This window comes from Hyaena hyaena, unplaced genomic scaffold (genome assembly GCF_003009895.1).
Source record: "Hyaena hyaena isolate Hyena2069 unplaced genomic scaffold, ASM300989v1 scaffold_421, whole genome shotgun sequence".
Lineage (NCBI taxonomy): Eukaryota > Metazoa > Chordata > Mammalia > Carnivora > Hyaenidae > Hyaena > Hyaena hyaena.
The window spans coordinates 943,558-959,647 of NW_024081057.1; the positions used below are offsets into that span (position 1 = coordinate 943,558).

Here is a 16,090-nt window from a genome sequence, read left to right on the forward strand (position 1 = left end):
TGCTGTTTTGTTAACATTTTGCTTACTTTGTTGTCTACTGACTATAGTAAAAAAATATGGTAGAATGGATAGGACTTATGGCTTGCATTTTTAAGATTTTTTAAATTGAGAAATAGTTCACATACCATAAAAGTCATCCTTTTAAGGAGTATGATTCACTGCCTTCCAGTATGTTTAGAGATGTGCACCCATAACCATTATCTAATCCCAGAACATTTTCATGGGATTCACTCTCAAAAGAAACATCATACTTGTTAACAGTCATTCTCCATTCTGCCCTTCCCCAGCTTCTGGCCCCATGAATCTACTTCTGTCTGTGGACTTTTAGCTTTCATATAAATAGAATCACACAATGTGTAGCCTTTTGTGTCTGGCTTATTTCAGTTAACACAGTGTTTTTGAAGTTCATCCATGTTGTAGTATGTATTAGTGTTCCATTCCTTATTATGGCTAAATAATAGTCCATTGTATGCATATACCACACTTACCTATTCATCATTTGGACATTTGGATTGTTTCCACTTTTTGGCTAGTATGAATACTGCTGTGAACATTCATGTACAAATTTATGTGTGGACCGATGTGTTCATTTCTCTTGGGTATGTACCTAAGAGTGGAATTCCTGGGTCATACAGTAACTCACTTTTTGAGGAACTATCAAACTGTTTTCTTTAGTGCTACACCATTTTACAGCCACCAGCCGTGTATGAGGGTGCTAAATTTTCCACATACTCCCCAACTCTTCTTGTTGTCCCATCTTTTTCATTAGAGCTATCCCAGTGGGAGTGAAGTAGTTTCTTGTTGTAGTTTTGATTTGCATTTTTCTTTTGACTGATGATGTTGAGCTGTTTTTATGGCTGTTCTCCTTATCCTCTCTGGGAAGAAAATGTCTATTAAAATTCTATGTCCATTTTTAAATGGGGTTATTTGTCTTGTTGGCTTGTAACAATTCTTTATATATTCTGTGTACTAGATCTTATCTGACATATGACTTGTAAATATTTTTTCCCATCCTGTGGGTTATCTTTTTCACTTTGTTGGTAGTGTTTGAAGCACAAGAGTTTTTAGTTTTGATAAAGTCCAGTTGAACAAGTGAAGGGATTATTTACTTTTGTTGCTTATGCTTTTGATATAAGGTCGAGAATGCTCTCGTTTTCTTCCAGGGATTTGATTGTTTTGGCTCTTATATTTAGGTCTTCATTCCATTTTGAGTTAATTTTTATATATGGTATGATTCCTTTGCATGTGGATATCTGGTTATTCCAGCACCATTTGTTGAATATGGCATTCTTTTTGATTCCTCTTTTCCCTTTGCCACCAATCTAGATACTTAACATTAATTGCGCATGAAACTGCAAGACGATAGAATAAGACTGGAATATACAGTTTACAATAAGAACCTGTCTTCCTTCAGGACTTCTGTCTAATTGAGATGGATGATAGGATTATATATAAAATTATTGAGTGGCATATGATTCACTGCCAGAGGAATGGTGGAGAGAACAGAATTTATTAGGAATTGAAAAGACTGAGTAAATGAACAGAGAGTTTATATTATAGAGGAGATGAAGCTTTTGAGGTTAGGTAAGGTTTAGACACAGAAATGGCCAGAGTAGAACTACTCAAGCAGTTAGATTCTTTAGGCCCCAAGGTATGTATGGAATACCTTTTAGACAGATTTTGAACTAGCCACCCAGGTGCCCCTTCTAGGTTTCTTTTCTTGAAACTTGAGAGAAACTGTTCTTGTGTTGGTCACTGATCACTTCCACACTATAAATCCAGTGGTCAGCTCTGAGACCACATCTTACTTAACATAGCAGAGCATTTGATACACTTGGTTACTTCTTCCTCCTAGATACATTTTCTTTACTTGGCTGCCACAGAACCACTGTGATACTTGGTTATTCTCCTACGTCACAGTGTTTCAGTTAGTCTTCTTTTCCAGTTCCACTTAAATGTGGTCTCATAAACTTGGAGTTTCCAAGATTCTCCTCTTTTACTACTTTTTTGCGTCTGTACTAACTCTTTTGATGATTTCATTTACTTAGCCTCATGGCTTTAAGTATCATCTGCGTGCCGGTGACTCACAAATTTATATATCCAGCCCTCGTTTTGCTCTTGAACTCCAAGTTTATATATCTCACTCCTCTTCATGTGCACTGGGGTGACTACTCACATATCAAATTTAACAAGCTGAAACTGAACTCTTTGTCTATTCTTCCTCTCATACCTGCTCAGCTTTTAATCTTTATCATTCTAATTGAAGACAACTCCATCTTTCTAGTTGACTTAAGCTAAAAAGTTTGGAGTCATCCTTAAGTCCTTTTCTTTCCTCATACTCTGTCAGGACATCCTGTTGGCTTTACCCTCAGAATATATCCAGAATCCAGCCGCTTCTCACCACCTTCACATCTAACACCCTGGGCCGAGCCACTGTCCTTTCATCTAGATTGCTGCCACAAACTCCTGACTTCTCTTCCTGCTTCTGTTCTGATAACTCCTGTCCTTAGCCAGATTGGCCATACCAAACTGTCGTGTCAGTGTATGTGTCTGCTCTGCTCAAAACCTTGCAGTGGATAGCCCTTTCACTCAAAATAAAATCTAAGAAGTCCTTACAATGACAAAAAGGCCCTGCAAGATCAGGACCCCCATTGTCTTTTGAACATTTTCTCTTTTTCTTTGCCAGACATCTACTTGAACCACACTGGCTTCTTTGCTGTTCCTTGAGTAATCTAGGTATATTTCCTAGATTTTGCTCCCTTATCCCGGAATGCTTTCCTCTGAAGGGGTGGAAACAATTTTTCCTCTAACCTTGTGAGTTCTTGGCTGAGACCCCTCTAATAAAAGGCAGATTAACAAGAGAAAAACAGTTTATTAACATGTATACCTCATGTATATGTGGGAGGTTCCTGGAGAAAAATGAGCAACTCAAAGAGGTGGCTTAGTGTTCAGGAAAGGTGTGGGAAGACCAGTTTATCAGGAAAAGCACAGTAAATAAGAGTAAGGTTTGTTATGCAGATATAAGTCTGAACCCTCTTTGATAAGTTTCTTATGATTTAGAGCCATTCTTCTCTTCGTGGTATAGAGAGGGAAACATTCTTTCTTACTGATGGAGATTTCTCTTGTAAATGTAAATTTCCCTTACAAAAGGGTAACTTACACTCTGTTTTCATTGTTTTTCCTGTATCTGCTGTTTCTAATAATAATACACTCAAAATAATCCTTATGCCAAAGAAGCTAATTTTAGGGTTGGCAGATTATGCTATCCTTCAACCTCCACAGTTGCCCCAAGGCCGGTTCTCTCATTTCTTTCACGTATTTACTTGAAGTATATACCACTTTCTCAGTGAGGACCGTAATGTTCACTCTGTTTAAGATTGTAATTCTTCAGCTCAGATACACTCCCCATCACTTCTACACGATTTCTTTCTCCCCCAGTAACATATATCATTTTTTGTTATACTGTGTATAATTGATATTTTGTGTTTATCTTGCTCACCAGAAGGTATGTTTTAAGGCAGAGAGAGATACTTGGTGGTTTTACTTCACTCCTATACCTGTCACGTAATGAGTTCTCTCTAAATATTTATTGAATGAATGAACATCCTAGGGCTGCTGTACTTTTGGGGTTCTTGTTTGGATTCTTGGGCCCCATCCCAGAGCTCTTGAGTTAGAAACTAGAAACTGGGGGTGGGGGGGGTCCAACTCCTTTATTTTAACTAGACCTTCAGATGGTTCTGATGTAAATTAAAGTTAAAGAACCACTGCTATATTCATAGTGAGTAGGGGTTTCAAAGCCAGGCCTGTTACTCACAGGTGGGGATACATGTAGATGTATGAAGTAATTGACAAATGTGACTCAATTTGTTCTCTCTTCCTTCCATCTTCTTTTCCTCCCTTTCTTCTGAGGACGGGTAGCACTGGGAAAGAGGATTTAAACTGTAGTAACTTTGAGTTGATTCATCATGGGTATCAAGGTCCCCAAGACCACCTTTAGATTCCAGTGATCACTAGGAGGACACATAGAACTCAGAACGTAGTCCCATTCATGGCTAAGGTTCCTTATAGCAAGAGGGTACGAAGCAAAATCAACCAGGGGAAAAGGCTCATGGGGCAAAGTCCAGAGGAAGCCAGGAAAAAATTTCCAAGAGTCCTCTCTCAGTGGAGTGTCACACGGGCAGGGCACATTTCATTCCTCCAGCCTCAAACTGGAGCAGGTGTGAAGTGCTGTCTACCAGGGAGGCTCTCGAGAGAGAGGTAGTGGCTCAGGGTGTTTATTGGGGACTGGTCATATAGGTACTCTTTGCCTTAGCACATGCCACAATTCTAGACTCTCATAAGGAAAGTGGGAGTTCGTTATAAACCACATTGTATACTTTAGGGCACAGTAAGCCCCTCTTATCAGTTAGGGTGGTGGGAACCCTTATAAGAATGGCTCACTGAACCTTATACATGGGGATACGATAACTCTTTCTGCTGGGTTCATGCTTTTCAACATGGTATCCAAAGAAATTTGTTGGGGTTTTTTTTCTATCTTTTATATAGAATATAAAGCCTTTGGACTAAATAATCTCTCTTTAGGAAATTTAGTAACGATGAACCTGTTTTGAGAATGATTTGAACTGTTTTTAAGTGGATTGAATAACTGAGTTTATTCACCTAGATGTATTTTTTGAAAAATGCCTTGGTAGTAGTATTCACATTCTGTGCTATTTTGGTAATTACAGAAGTGGTTGATTTCCTAGTAAAGTTTTCATATTTATTCCAAAAAACAAATTAAGATAGCTTTCTTAGCATTCACTTGAAAAATGTTATCTGTGAGTGTGACCATCTGCTGTTTCAAAGCAGATATTTGTTTTTCTTCACTTTTCTTCCAACTCTCATGTTCTAAAGGGCCTGTTTGAAATTTGCTGTCTTTTGGTTTTGCTTTCATGAGTAACCAGTCTTCCTTCCTTCTTTCTTTCTTTCTTTCTTTTTTATAGGCCAAGATGCTGAATTATCAGGGACACTTTCACTTGTTTTGACACAATGCTGTAAAAGAATAAAGGATACTGTTCAGAAATTGGCCTCAGACCACAAAGACATCCACAGCAGTGTTTCGCGTGTTGGAAAAGCCATTGATAAGGTATGGTGTTGAAGGAAGTGTTTGGGAGTTTTAAAAATCATCATGCTTCATCTCCTGTCACTGTTTGATAACATCTGCTTTCTCCAATTATTTTATGCTATTCCTTTCATGCTTTTAGTAACTTTCACAAATCTGGTTTTATTACATTCTTAAAGTTTTCTGTTGATATTTAAAAAAGGAGAAAGAAAAAGAAATCCAACCTTTTTACAGCCTTGTCGTTTATCCATTTGCTTATATGACTGAAGTTCCTGGTATTGTGATGAGTAAACTTAGAAAAAATTTTGCTACTATGAGGGAGTATGTTTACAGGGATAATGTTTCCTTCTTCCTGAGTTAGTTCCTGGCTGTGTCTCTCTTATGGGGCAGGTAGAATAACACCCTTGCATCCGTCTCCCCTGCATCATCCTAACTGTTGCTTTCTTGTGGGCATGGTAGCTGCTTGTCTCCAGTGTTGCATTCGGCGTGAGTGAGTGGGTTGGTTGCTAGCTGCCAGGGCCAGTCACTTCTGTTAGGTGATTGTTCCAGTCACATCTCTTGAATCTTTGACTTAGTTGTTTACTTATAAGCAGTTATTTTTAGCACTGGACCGCTTTTGCCCTTGGAGTCCATAGTCCTACTGGGGCCTCAGAGAAGGGGTGTAAGGTTATTATGTGACACCCCTGACCACATCAGCCATTGGGTAGTTTGTAACCAGTTATGGGTGTTTTTATTGTAAACTTCTGGGAAGGTAGGAAGAATTTTGGGGAAGAGCTTTTTGTAGCAAAAGCAGTACTAGGAGTTGCTTAGTCTGTATATCGGAGAGCTAATACCTGTGATGTAGATGGAAACTCACAGAGTCCGGACAGTGGCTCTATCTAACTCCTGGGTAAACCTAGCTGTTAGAAATTACCCAATGAAGCAGTAGTATTGAAGGGCTAGACAAGGCAGCCCAAGAGAGAACTATATGCTTCTAAGGAGCTCTCTTTGACTGGTCGGTACAGGGTGGCAAGACTGTGTGTGGCAGAGCCTCTCAGGATTGTTTGGGCAGCTGTGGTTTACAGAAGTGTTAGCGAACTTTCAGAGAGCTTTTGCCACTCCCATAGTGCTAAGGGTTTCCACTCAGCAAACGAGGCCACAGAAGTAGTGTTGTTGGCAGCAGCAGCCCCATTTTTGGGTTAGTGATGGCATTTGCTAGCAAAGGCTGGAAAGGCAGTGAGCATTCTCTGAAATAGCTTTGAGGTTGTGATGCCTATTTGGTGACTCCAAATGAGCGAACACAGCTTTGGAAGTGACTTTGGCATTAGACATTATGGGCGCTGTGGCGTTGGAAGTCTTCAGTTGGCCTGTACTAGCTTAAATACTTACTGGAATAGTGATGGGGCCTTTAGAGAGGATCCTAAGTCACTGTGTGTGAGGAACCTTTGGTTTCGCTAGGTGCTGCTATTTAGGAAGCTTCAGGTTTTGGTGGTTGACAGTGGCCAAGGCAATCTAATGATTCTGATGGTTCAAACCCCTAGAGGTTCCAGGAGGCATCTGTCTGACCATCAGGCTGCCTGTAGTTATGACACAGTATGGGGAGGGTAAGACCAGAAGATGGCTGTGATAGTGACAAGAGCTGAAGTTTTCACAGCAGCCAGTCAGAGAAAAGAATCTGAGAAGAGATCCGAGTTTTGGGATAGGTGAGGATGGCCTCAGTAGCCATAGCTCAAGTATGTGGGCTGTTGACCACTAGGACCTGGAGCATTTGGGCCAGTAACTCACTAACTTTGTATTCTACCACTGATAGAGTGACCATATGCCCCCACTTCCTAGATTGTGCCTATTGTCCTGTCATGATTTTCAAAATCCTCTTTTTACTCTTGTTCCCTAGCTACTGGTGAATTGGCCAGCGTGGTCTTCCTCCTGATCTAGCAGGTCTTTACGAATATTCATAACGGTTGTCAGATATTTTGGCTCATCTTTGAGACAAAACATTTAAGTGTATTTGGTGCTAGAAACAAAAGTGTCCCTTTGAGAATGGATACCAAGGGAGTGCATGGGGAGTAATCTGTGTTCTGGCTTTTTTGGTGGGGATGTGTTTGGGGTAGATGTTCCTAGTTACATATTTTAATTTACTCATTTCTCTTTTGAGGACATTTTTTTTTTTCATGTATGTGGAAGTTATAAGGGCTTTTTCAAGTATAAAAAATTTTTTTGTAGTTTTATGTTGCTGTGAAAGTAGTTTCGGTTCTAGGTGACCTGGATTCCACATTCTTCTGATCTATCCTATGAAACTGCATCATTAGGTTGATATTGATAAGTGTTTGTTGAATTATGGTCCTGGGGCACAGAAAAAAGCCTGGATCTTTTAGCCCACTTCTCTAACATCTTTCAGTGCATTTTCTCCTTCCCTCCCCTTTTTTTGGGGTGGGAGCATCTGTTTGGCCTCAGCTGTAGGAAGCTGTTACCCCACTAGAACAACCCAGATATTGTGCTCCTCACATAACATGAGGAATTCTGGGTAGGCTGTTGTAGAAGACTCTACTGACTTGAAGAGTCTTCCTTTTCTTTTAGCTTAGATCTGGTACATTTGTACAGGCTTCCAGGGCCACCTGTTGTAACAAGGCTGGGTGGCCTCTGTGGGCTGGTGGTGAGCAAACAGGAGGAAGCTGAAGCCATTGTGGCCCAAGCCTTTAAGTACCACAGACTTGAGTAATAAACTGGAATGCTGTAAAGCAGCCTGTGAGCACCATGTTATGGACACATGTTCCCACCTTGCCCAGAGGAGGACGGAGAAGCCAGTGACTCCTTTATGAGCAAGCTGGTTTTGAGTGAGGAACATTAGTAAATTTTTGACATGCTTGATGATTTTTTTTCCTTTAATGTTTTAATGCTTGTTTTGAAGTTCTTGAGTCATCACTTAAAGTAAGCAGAAGTTTGTGGCATTAACCAAGGCACTTTCTGACTTTAAATTATTGTGAACATAAAAAAAATATTGAAGATTTCTGCTTTAATGTGTTGACTATTTTCAGATGCCCATAGTATGATCACTATTTAAAATAAATAATATCAGCCATTGGGTTCTGTGGTAAATTATTTTTAGTAAAAACAGTGTTGGGCTATTTTTTATTTCCTTTCCCATTTTTAAGAACATCTAGAATTCTTTCCTGCTTAGGGCATTTACTTTAGTGTTTTACTTAGTCTTTTGGCTTTTTTTTTTTTTTTTTGAGTTTACTTCCTAAGTAAGAAAAGTTGAAAAATCATTACTGCTTTAGATACGTGATTACTCCTGTAGGTGTGTGTATGTGTATGTGTGTTAAAATAAATAGTGCTAAGATTTGAAATTGTCTGAAATTTGCTGTGGGATAATTGAAAGCAAAATACATAGTCCATGTTCTTTAGAAGATTATGGTCTAGTTTGGTCACGTGAGAGTGCTGCTTGTACACGTGAAGAACTGGAAAACTTCTGAGGCTACCTAAAATAAATTTGCATGGGATGGACTCTGCTTACTGTAAATGGAAGATCGTTGTGCCCTTGTTTAAGTTTTTGGAGTTGGTATCTTAAATTTGACTTAGAAGAACAGGTAAGATTTCAAAATAGCAGAGTGAGGTGTGATTTTCTGCAGGGCTGAGAAAGGCTGAACGACGGAGAAATGCTGAACTATGAAAGACTCTCAGGGATTAACTCAATGGCAGAGCTAGGTGGAGGGAAAGTCTAAGGATTCATTTCAAGGAGGTTAGGGGAAAAGGGTATGGTATAAGCAGTTGAGGATTTGCTTGCTCTCATTAAATAGGATGAAATTAGATTAAGGCGAAGTCAGGAATAGGAAGATAATAAGTGTCACTTACTGAGTGTTGACCATGTTCTAGCTACTGAGTGGAGTGCTGTACATATATCCCATGATGCTGGTACATTCTTCCCATTTTAAGACTCAGATATTAAGTAACAAACCCCAGGTGTGCAGCTTGGAAGTACTGAATCAGGTTTTGGGAAAAAATCTCACTCATGAGTCTATTCTTAAACACTGTGCTAAGAAATCAGTTAAGCTTTGCATGGCTGGTAGTGTTTTAAGGGCAGAAAATAAGGGTTAAAAGTAGTTTTGAAAACTATTGGCCTAGGTGCACGTGGGTGACTTGCTTGGTTAAGCATCCAACTTTGGCTCAGCTCATGATCTCACAGTCCGTGGGTTTGAGCCCCGTGTCGGGCACTCTGTGCTGACAGCTTGGAGCCTGGAGCCTGCTCAGATTCTGTATCTCCCTTTCTCTCTCTGCCTCTCCCCTGCTCGTGTTCTGTTTCTGTCTCTCAGGAATGAATAAATGTTAAAAAAATAATAATAATAAAATAAAATCATCAGCCTAAGCTGATTTTCTGCCAGTAGATAGAGCATCTACATGGGCGAGGCAAAATGCTGACTATGTTACAAAATGGTGTAAAGCTATAAAAAGTGAAAGATAGGATATTTAAGATATTTCTGGGTGAACCATCTGTAACTGCCTTTTATGTAGGTATGACTGGTATAAGAGAAGAAAAAAACCCCAATGGAAGAAAAGTGTTAGATTTAGCCATATAGATACAGATAGGTGAGGTCAGATATGTATAGCTCTAAAGTTTTGTGATGTAATAGATAAATGCTTATGTAGTAGAGAAATGTTACTGTTGATGAAGGAAAAAGGAAATTAAAATGACTAGAAATAGAAAATTCACTGTGAGAAGAAAATGTTGAGTTCTCAAATATAGACAGATAATTTGATAATACATTTTGAGTGAAATTTTTAGAATTACTGAAAAGGAATGGTTAACAAAGTTATGAAAAAGGCAAGAATAATTAAAAGCCAAGAATGTATTCCTCTAAAAATAAAATAAAACATGTCAAACTTTCTCCCTGAATTACTAGTGAGTAATCCAAGGAAATGTAGTAGACTGTGTGTCTAAATAAAAATCTCATACCTTTGTGGTCAAGATGGAAGATGTTTGTTTTTAAATTATGTGATTTGGCTAGGAGCATCTACATTCTCAATACCTTGTTGGGTTTGGCCATAGTGTGTGGTCTGAGGATGGATCTGACCCACCCAGGCTTGGCCACAGTTGTTTGCTCCAGGGTAAGTACCTCAAAGTCCTCTCCTAGGACCTTTTTCATTAGAGCTCTTATGGAAGGAAGGGCTGGGAATATGTGAGCCTACAAGTGATTAGTAGTCCTTGAAAGAATCTGGTCTGTTGTGGGAAACAAAACTCTTTCGCAGAGAGAAATAGAGGCAAAAGGTGGGGAGGGAACGAACATCTTTTGAGGTTCAATTACCCTCTTGCCTACTCCTGGTTACCTGAGCCTCCTTCAAATCCACCTTGGTTGGGCAAAAGAGTCTTCTGTTTATAGGAACCAAGAGTCCTAACTCATACAAGCATGCTCTCTGGGTCTCTTCACTTGTGTTGGGCTCCAGTTTCTCTGAAACAATACTGGTTTTGCTGTTTTCAGTCTGAAGATTCTTTGCCATCTGTTACATTACATCATTAGCTCTAAGCTCTGGGCCTATATTGTTCTTACTCTGTTCCGAGTGGAATCAAACTACATCTTTAGTTGGTAATGTTAATTTATTTGTGTGAAGGTATAGTCCATAGAAGAAAACCTACACCTTTGCAATCAGGTCTTCTATTAGGATACAGGATCGGAGAATTCCACTGGACCAGGAGGTGGTACAGACCCACTTTGGCCTGAGGCCAGGGGATGAAATGGTTAGCTTGTTCTAGCATCCAAGTCAGATTGGGGTAAGAGGGAAAAGGGATTGTACACCCATTAAGTTGTGCCAACTAACTCAGTGTGTAATTATATTCAAGTAATTTTTAAATTAATGAATTTGTTATTAATGCTTCTGTTAATGTGTTTTTTTGTTTTTATTTATGTTTTCTAAAATGAAGACTCTCTTAAATGTAGAATCAGAATATTTAGTGGCAAGGCCTTTAGTGGTTTTTAGTATTTAGTATTTAGTATTTAGTATCAAGTATTTAGTGGTTTTCTGATACAGCTACTGTGTATTGAAGGCTTATTGTGGGATAGGTCCTGATAGATATTTTAGGGTATGTTATTATCAACACTTTATAAGATAGGGATGATTGTCCACAGATACAGATGTGAAAACTTTGATCAAAGAACTAGAAAGCAAATGGAGGAACTAGGTAAATACTCAGATTTTATGACTTTGAAGAAACTTCCTCAACTGGAGTTCCTTGAGAGAATTAACTCCTGGTGTTCTTGGGTCCCCGCGGTATGCATGAATTTCTCTCCTGTGCATCTAGAGTGGTAAGAGGTAGGTGCCGTCTTTGGGAGAATTAGTAAACTAGTCCCTCAGATTTCTGTAATCTGTTCAGATAAGGAGGCAGTCAGACCAGAGCAGAAAGGTATGTAAATAATTGTGAGGGATAAGGATGCAAATGTGACAGATGGTTAGATTACGGAGCATTTTAAGGATTTTAAAAAGCTCAGCGCAGAAGTCTGGTATATCTCTGACCATGCCACAGTACTCTCCCCTTTGTTTATAAGGTAAAAGTTTACTAGTGTGGCTTTCCCCTCCTCCTTCCTTGATTTGGCACAACCTACCTCTCTATTTTGAAAACAAAAATAGAGGTATGAATATTCTACAGAGGACAGAATGGAATGTCTAAGAAGGTAGTATCTACATCTAAAAATTCTTCTACAAATGCTGATTATGACACACTACTGAGTTTATCTTCCAGCCATAGTTTGCAAGGCACCGCTGGTTGGTTTATGCCCAAATATGTGTTATTTCATCAGAAGCCATGTTCCTCATCATCAGCTTTGCTAGGTTTGCTACATTTTCCCCCTGAAGGGCTTGTACCAAATTCTAACCCTACCAAACATGTACAGTAGCAGCCCTGTTTGTTCACTTCTCACCCACACTTGGTATTTTCAGACTTTTAGATTTCTTAAATTGATCAGACAGCTATGAAATATTATCTAGTTGTATAAATTTGCATTTCCATCATCATCTTTGGAATTGAACATCAATTCATGTGTTTGGCTACTAGAATTTCTCTCTTTGGTGAATTTCTTGATCATTGTCCACTTTTTCAGGTAGGTTGGTTGTTTTTATTATTTATTGGGGGTATTTTGATTGTTTTGTTCTCATTTTGGGAGGAATTTAAAAAAAAATACCTCTTAGGATGTATGTAAAATACGTATTTGTGTATGTCAAGTAGATCTCTTTTTCTAGACTGAGTATAACCAGAACTCAGGTCTTCTTATTTCCTATTAAGAAGGAAGTAGTTTTTGCAGTTTATCTCGTCTCTCACTGCTAAACCAGATTAACTTGATGCTTAGAAGGGAAATTGATTCCTGGTAGGTGCAACAGTAGCACATTGTTATGTTTATACACCAATTTTTCTTCAAAGCAAGTGGGGAAGTTTTTTTTTTAAATATTATTAACAGTATTAAAAAAATCCGTACTTAAGAATCAAAACAAATACTGAGTTTTATCATGTATTGTTACCAGTTTCTGCTCAATAATTATAATTTCATGAACTGTTATTTTGGAAATGTATTGGTTTTGGATGGTGTACAGCCAAAACCAGTCCTTAAAGTTTAGCTGGTGTGTAAGCATGTTCGTGATGTGGCCAAAGAGGATGATCTGTTTAGATTTCATAGTTTCATAATTTTAAGTTTATTCACCCATTTTGAGATAGAGAGAGAGAGAGCACAAGTAGGGGAGGAACAGAGAGAGAATCCCAAGCTCATGAACCTGAGATCATGACCTGACCTGGAATCAAGAGTCAGCTGTCTGACTGAGCCACCCAGGCACCTCTTATAATGTTTTACTGAAGCTATTTATTCCTTTTCTGTCTCAGCTTCCAGTTTTTAAAACTTAAACTCATTGAAAATATGAATGACACAAAGTACATATATGAGGTAGCATATGAATTAATGTATCCTTGAGTTTCTTTCTAAGCTATAACATTCTCTTCAGGCAAACACACCCTTGAATGTGTGTTCTTTTGCTTTTGATTCTTGTTTGAATCCTGCTTTCACATTTAAGAACCTCTTTTCAAGTTCTTTTTTTTTTTTTAAATATAAAAAGGAAAAGTACAGTAAAACAGAAGTACTAATAATAGATATTTCTTTTCATTAGCTACTTCTTGGCTTCTGTGCTATGCTACTGATTTCCTGCAGCCATGCAAACGAATTTGGTCACCTAGCAACAGAAGCTGGAACTGATCCTAGCACTGATGCAACAGTAAGAACGTGCAGTTATAACAAAAGGAGTTCTAACACTATGTCGTTTCCCCAATCTCTTTTTACAATTTTAGCTTTAATTTTTACTATAGGTGAACAGAAAATAAGCTATGAAAGTATTTAATTTTTTTATTTTAGTAGTTTATACTGGAAAGTCAGAAGACAGAAGGGAGCTTAGAGAATTTCATCTAATGCATTGCTTATTCATGCTTAGTTATATTTTCCAAGCCTATCAAATAAGTTATAGAATTTGAATGTAGTAAAGATATCCTGAGCAAAAAAGGGTGTTTGATTTTTTTCTTACCCATATAACAGGGACCATGGTATAACTTATAGAAATAAAGGTACATGAAGGGCATAGTAAAATTGTTTAAATATTAAACTTAAATTTTAACATTGCAAATGGTCAAAATTTACTTTTTTGTGTATATTAAGAGAAAATTTGAAGGAATTCTTTTTTTTTTTAATGTTTATTTTAAGAGAGAGAGAGAGAGAGAGCACTGGGGAGGGATGGAGGGAGAGAATCCCACCGGGCTCACTGTGGAGCCAGATTCGGGGTTTGATACCATGAACTCTGAGATCATGACCTGAGCTGAAATCAAGAGTTGGACACCTAACTGACTTAGCCACCTGGGTGCCGCAAAGGAATTCTTGAGCAGTTACTATCTGATGGTAGCCATTAAAATTTGGTCTTAAACTACCAAATGAAATAGTTTCTTTTAACATGTCCTGTCCTTTGAGCTGACTAGTGTGTCTTCCAGAGTTGTTTCATTTCTTGCAAGAACAGACACCTTATAAATTTGTTGGAGATTGATGGGATCAGAGAATAATTATTAAATGAATAAGTAGAAGTCTGAAAGTTATGTTTGGATTGAATGAGGTCAATAGATCAGTGAGGAATCTTTCTTGTATAGTCTCAATAATTCTTGCTTATACTTAGACATTTAGAGAAATACTCGCAGATTCCTGAGTTATAAATGAAATATATAAATGAATATATAAATATATTTAAATGAAATCACCTTCAGATACCCATTCCTCTATTCCTTTGGACGGCCATTTGCCTGGGGCTTTGTTTACCCACAGATATGGGACAGTATCTGTGATACCAGTCACCTTTGCAGCCTCTCTTCTAGTCTGGAAGAGGAACAGAATTAGCACCATCTGCACTCCTGCCATTCCAGTGGTCATAGGTGGCATAAAGATACGATAATCTACTCAAAAGCATTGGTGAACTGTTATAAAGGCATCTCTCCAAAGGCAGAATCTGATAAGCTGATTTGAAATTAGAGAATCTTCTCCAAGCACTTGTGGCTTTTTTCTCCAGTGAGAGGGGCAGCCTAGATTTAGTATGTGTGTGGAAGCTATTGCTTTAGCATCTAGGTGCTTTGTATTATTAGTATTCTTTAGGTTAAGTACTAGACCAAGAAAGATGTCTGTTGAAAGCAAGTTAATAAAAAATTTAGACTCTGACAGTAATTTTGGATTGTTCATTTTGGTTTTTGTCTGAATAAGTCTTAGTCTTAACATACGTGTTTTGTTTTAGGCTGCTGAACTGACATTTAAAAATAGGGTAGGTAGCTCTTTAAAGAAATATGTGCTCAGCTTTGGAGGGGACAACTCCTGCATTGTGGTAATTGTAAATGGTAGGTGGTTAGCAGTTTCTGCCTGTTGTATGTGCTATAAAATAATCCTCTGTTTCTTGGTCTGATTTAAGTATAGATTGCCTAGGATTATAATTTCAGTTAAACCTAAATGATCTTGTCTAATTAAATTTATGTACTTAAAAAATGCAAGAAGGGACTTTAGCCTCTACTACAAAGCTGTCATCATCAAGACAGTATGGTATTGGCACAAAAACAGACACACAGACCAATGGAACAGAATTGAGAACTCAGAAATGGACCCAAAAGTATACAGCCAACTAATCTTTGACAAAGCAGGAAAGAATATCCAATGGAAAAAAGACAGCCTTTTTAACAGATGGTGTTGGGAGAAATGGACAGCAACATGCAGAAGAATGAAACTAGATCATTTTCTCACACCATGCACAAAAATCAACTCAAAATGGATAAAGGACCTGAACGTGAGACAGGAAACTATCAACACCCTAGAGGAGAAAGCAGGAAACAACCTCCTTGACCTCCACCGCAGCAACTTCTTACTTGACACATCCCCAAAAGCAAGGGAATCAAGAGCAAAATAAACTGTTGGGACCTCATCAAGATTAAAAGCTTCTGCACAGCCAAGGAAACAACCCAGAAAATTAATAGCAACCAACAGAATGGGAAAAGATAGTTGCAAATGACATATCAGATAAAGGGTTAATATCCAGAATCTATAAGGAACTCGCCAAACTACACGCCTGAAAAACAAACAACCCAGTGAAGAAATGGGCAGAAGACATGAACAGACACTTCTCCAAAGAGGACATCCAGATGGCAAACAGACACATGAAACGATGCTCAGCATCCCTCCTCATCAGGGAAATACAAATCAAAACCACACTGAGATACCACCTCACGCCAGTCAGAGTGGCTAAAATGAGCAAATCAGAGAACTCTAGATGCTGACAAGGATGTGGAGAAACGGGCACCCTCCTACACTGTTGGTGGGAATGTAAACTGGTACAGCCCCTCTGGAAAACAGTGTGGAGGTTCCTCAGGAAACTAACAATAGAACTCCCCTATGACCCAGCAATAGCACTGCTAGGAATTTACCCAAGGGATACAGAAATGCTGAGGCATAGGAGCACATGTACCCCAAT

The 16,090-nt window shown here is 38.5% G+C and overlaps 1 protein-coding gene across 1 annotated transcript in view; it reads left to right on the forward strand.

The window, feature by feature from the left end:
• Positions 1-16,090, forward strand: part of RMND5A (required for meiotic nuclear division 5 homolog A) — a 63,255-nt gene that overhangs the window by 14,480 nt on the left and 32,685 nt on the right. The window contains exon 2 of the mRNA XM_039252631.1: positions 4,983-5,125. Within this exon, the coding sequence (XP_039108562.1) occupies positions 4,983-5,125 (143 nt within the window). The remainder of the gene's footprint in view (positions 1-4,982; positions 5,126-16,090) is intronic.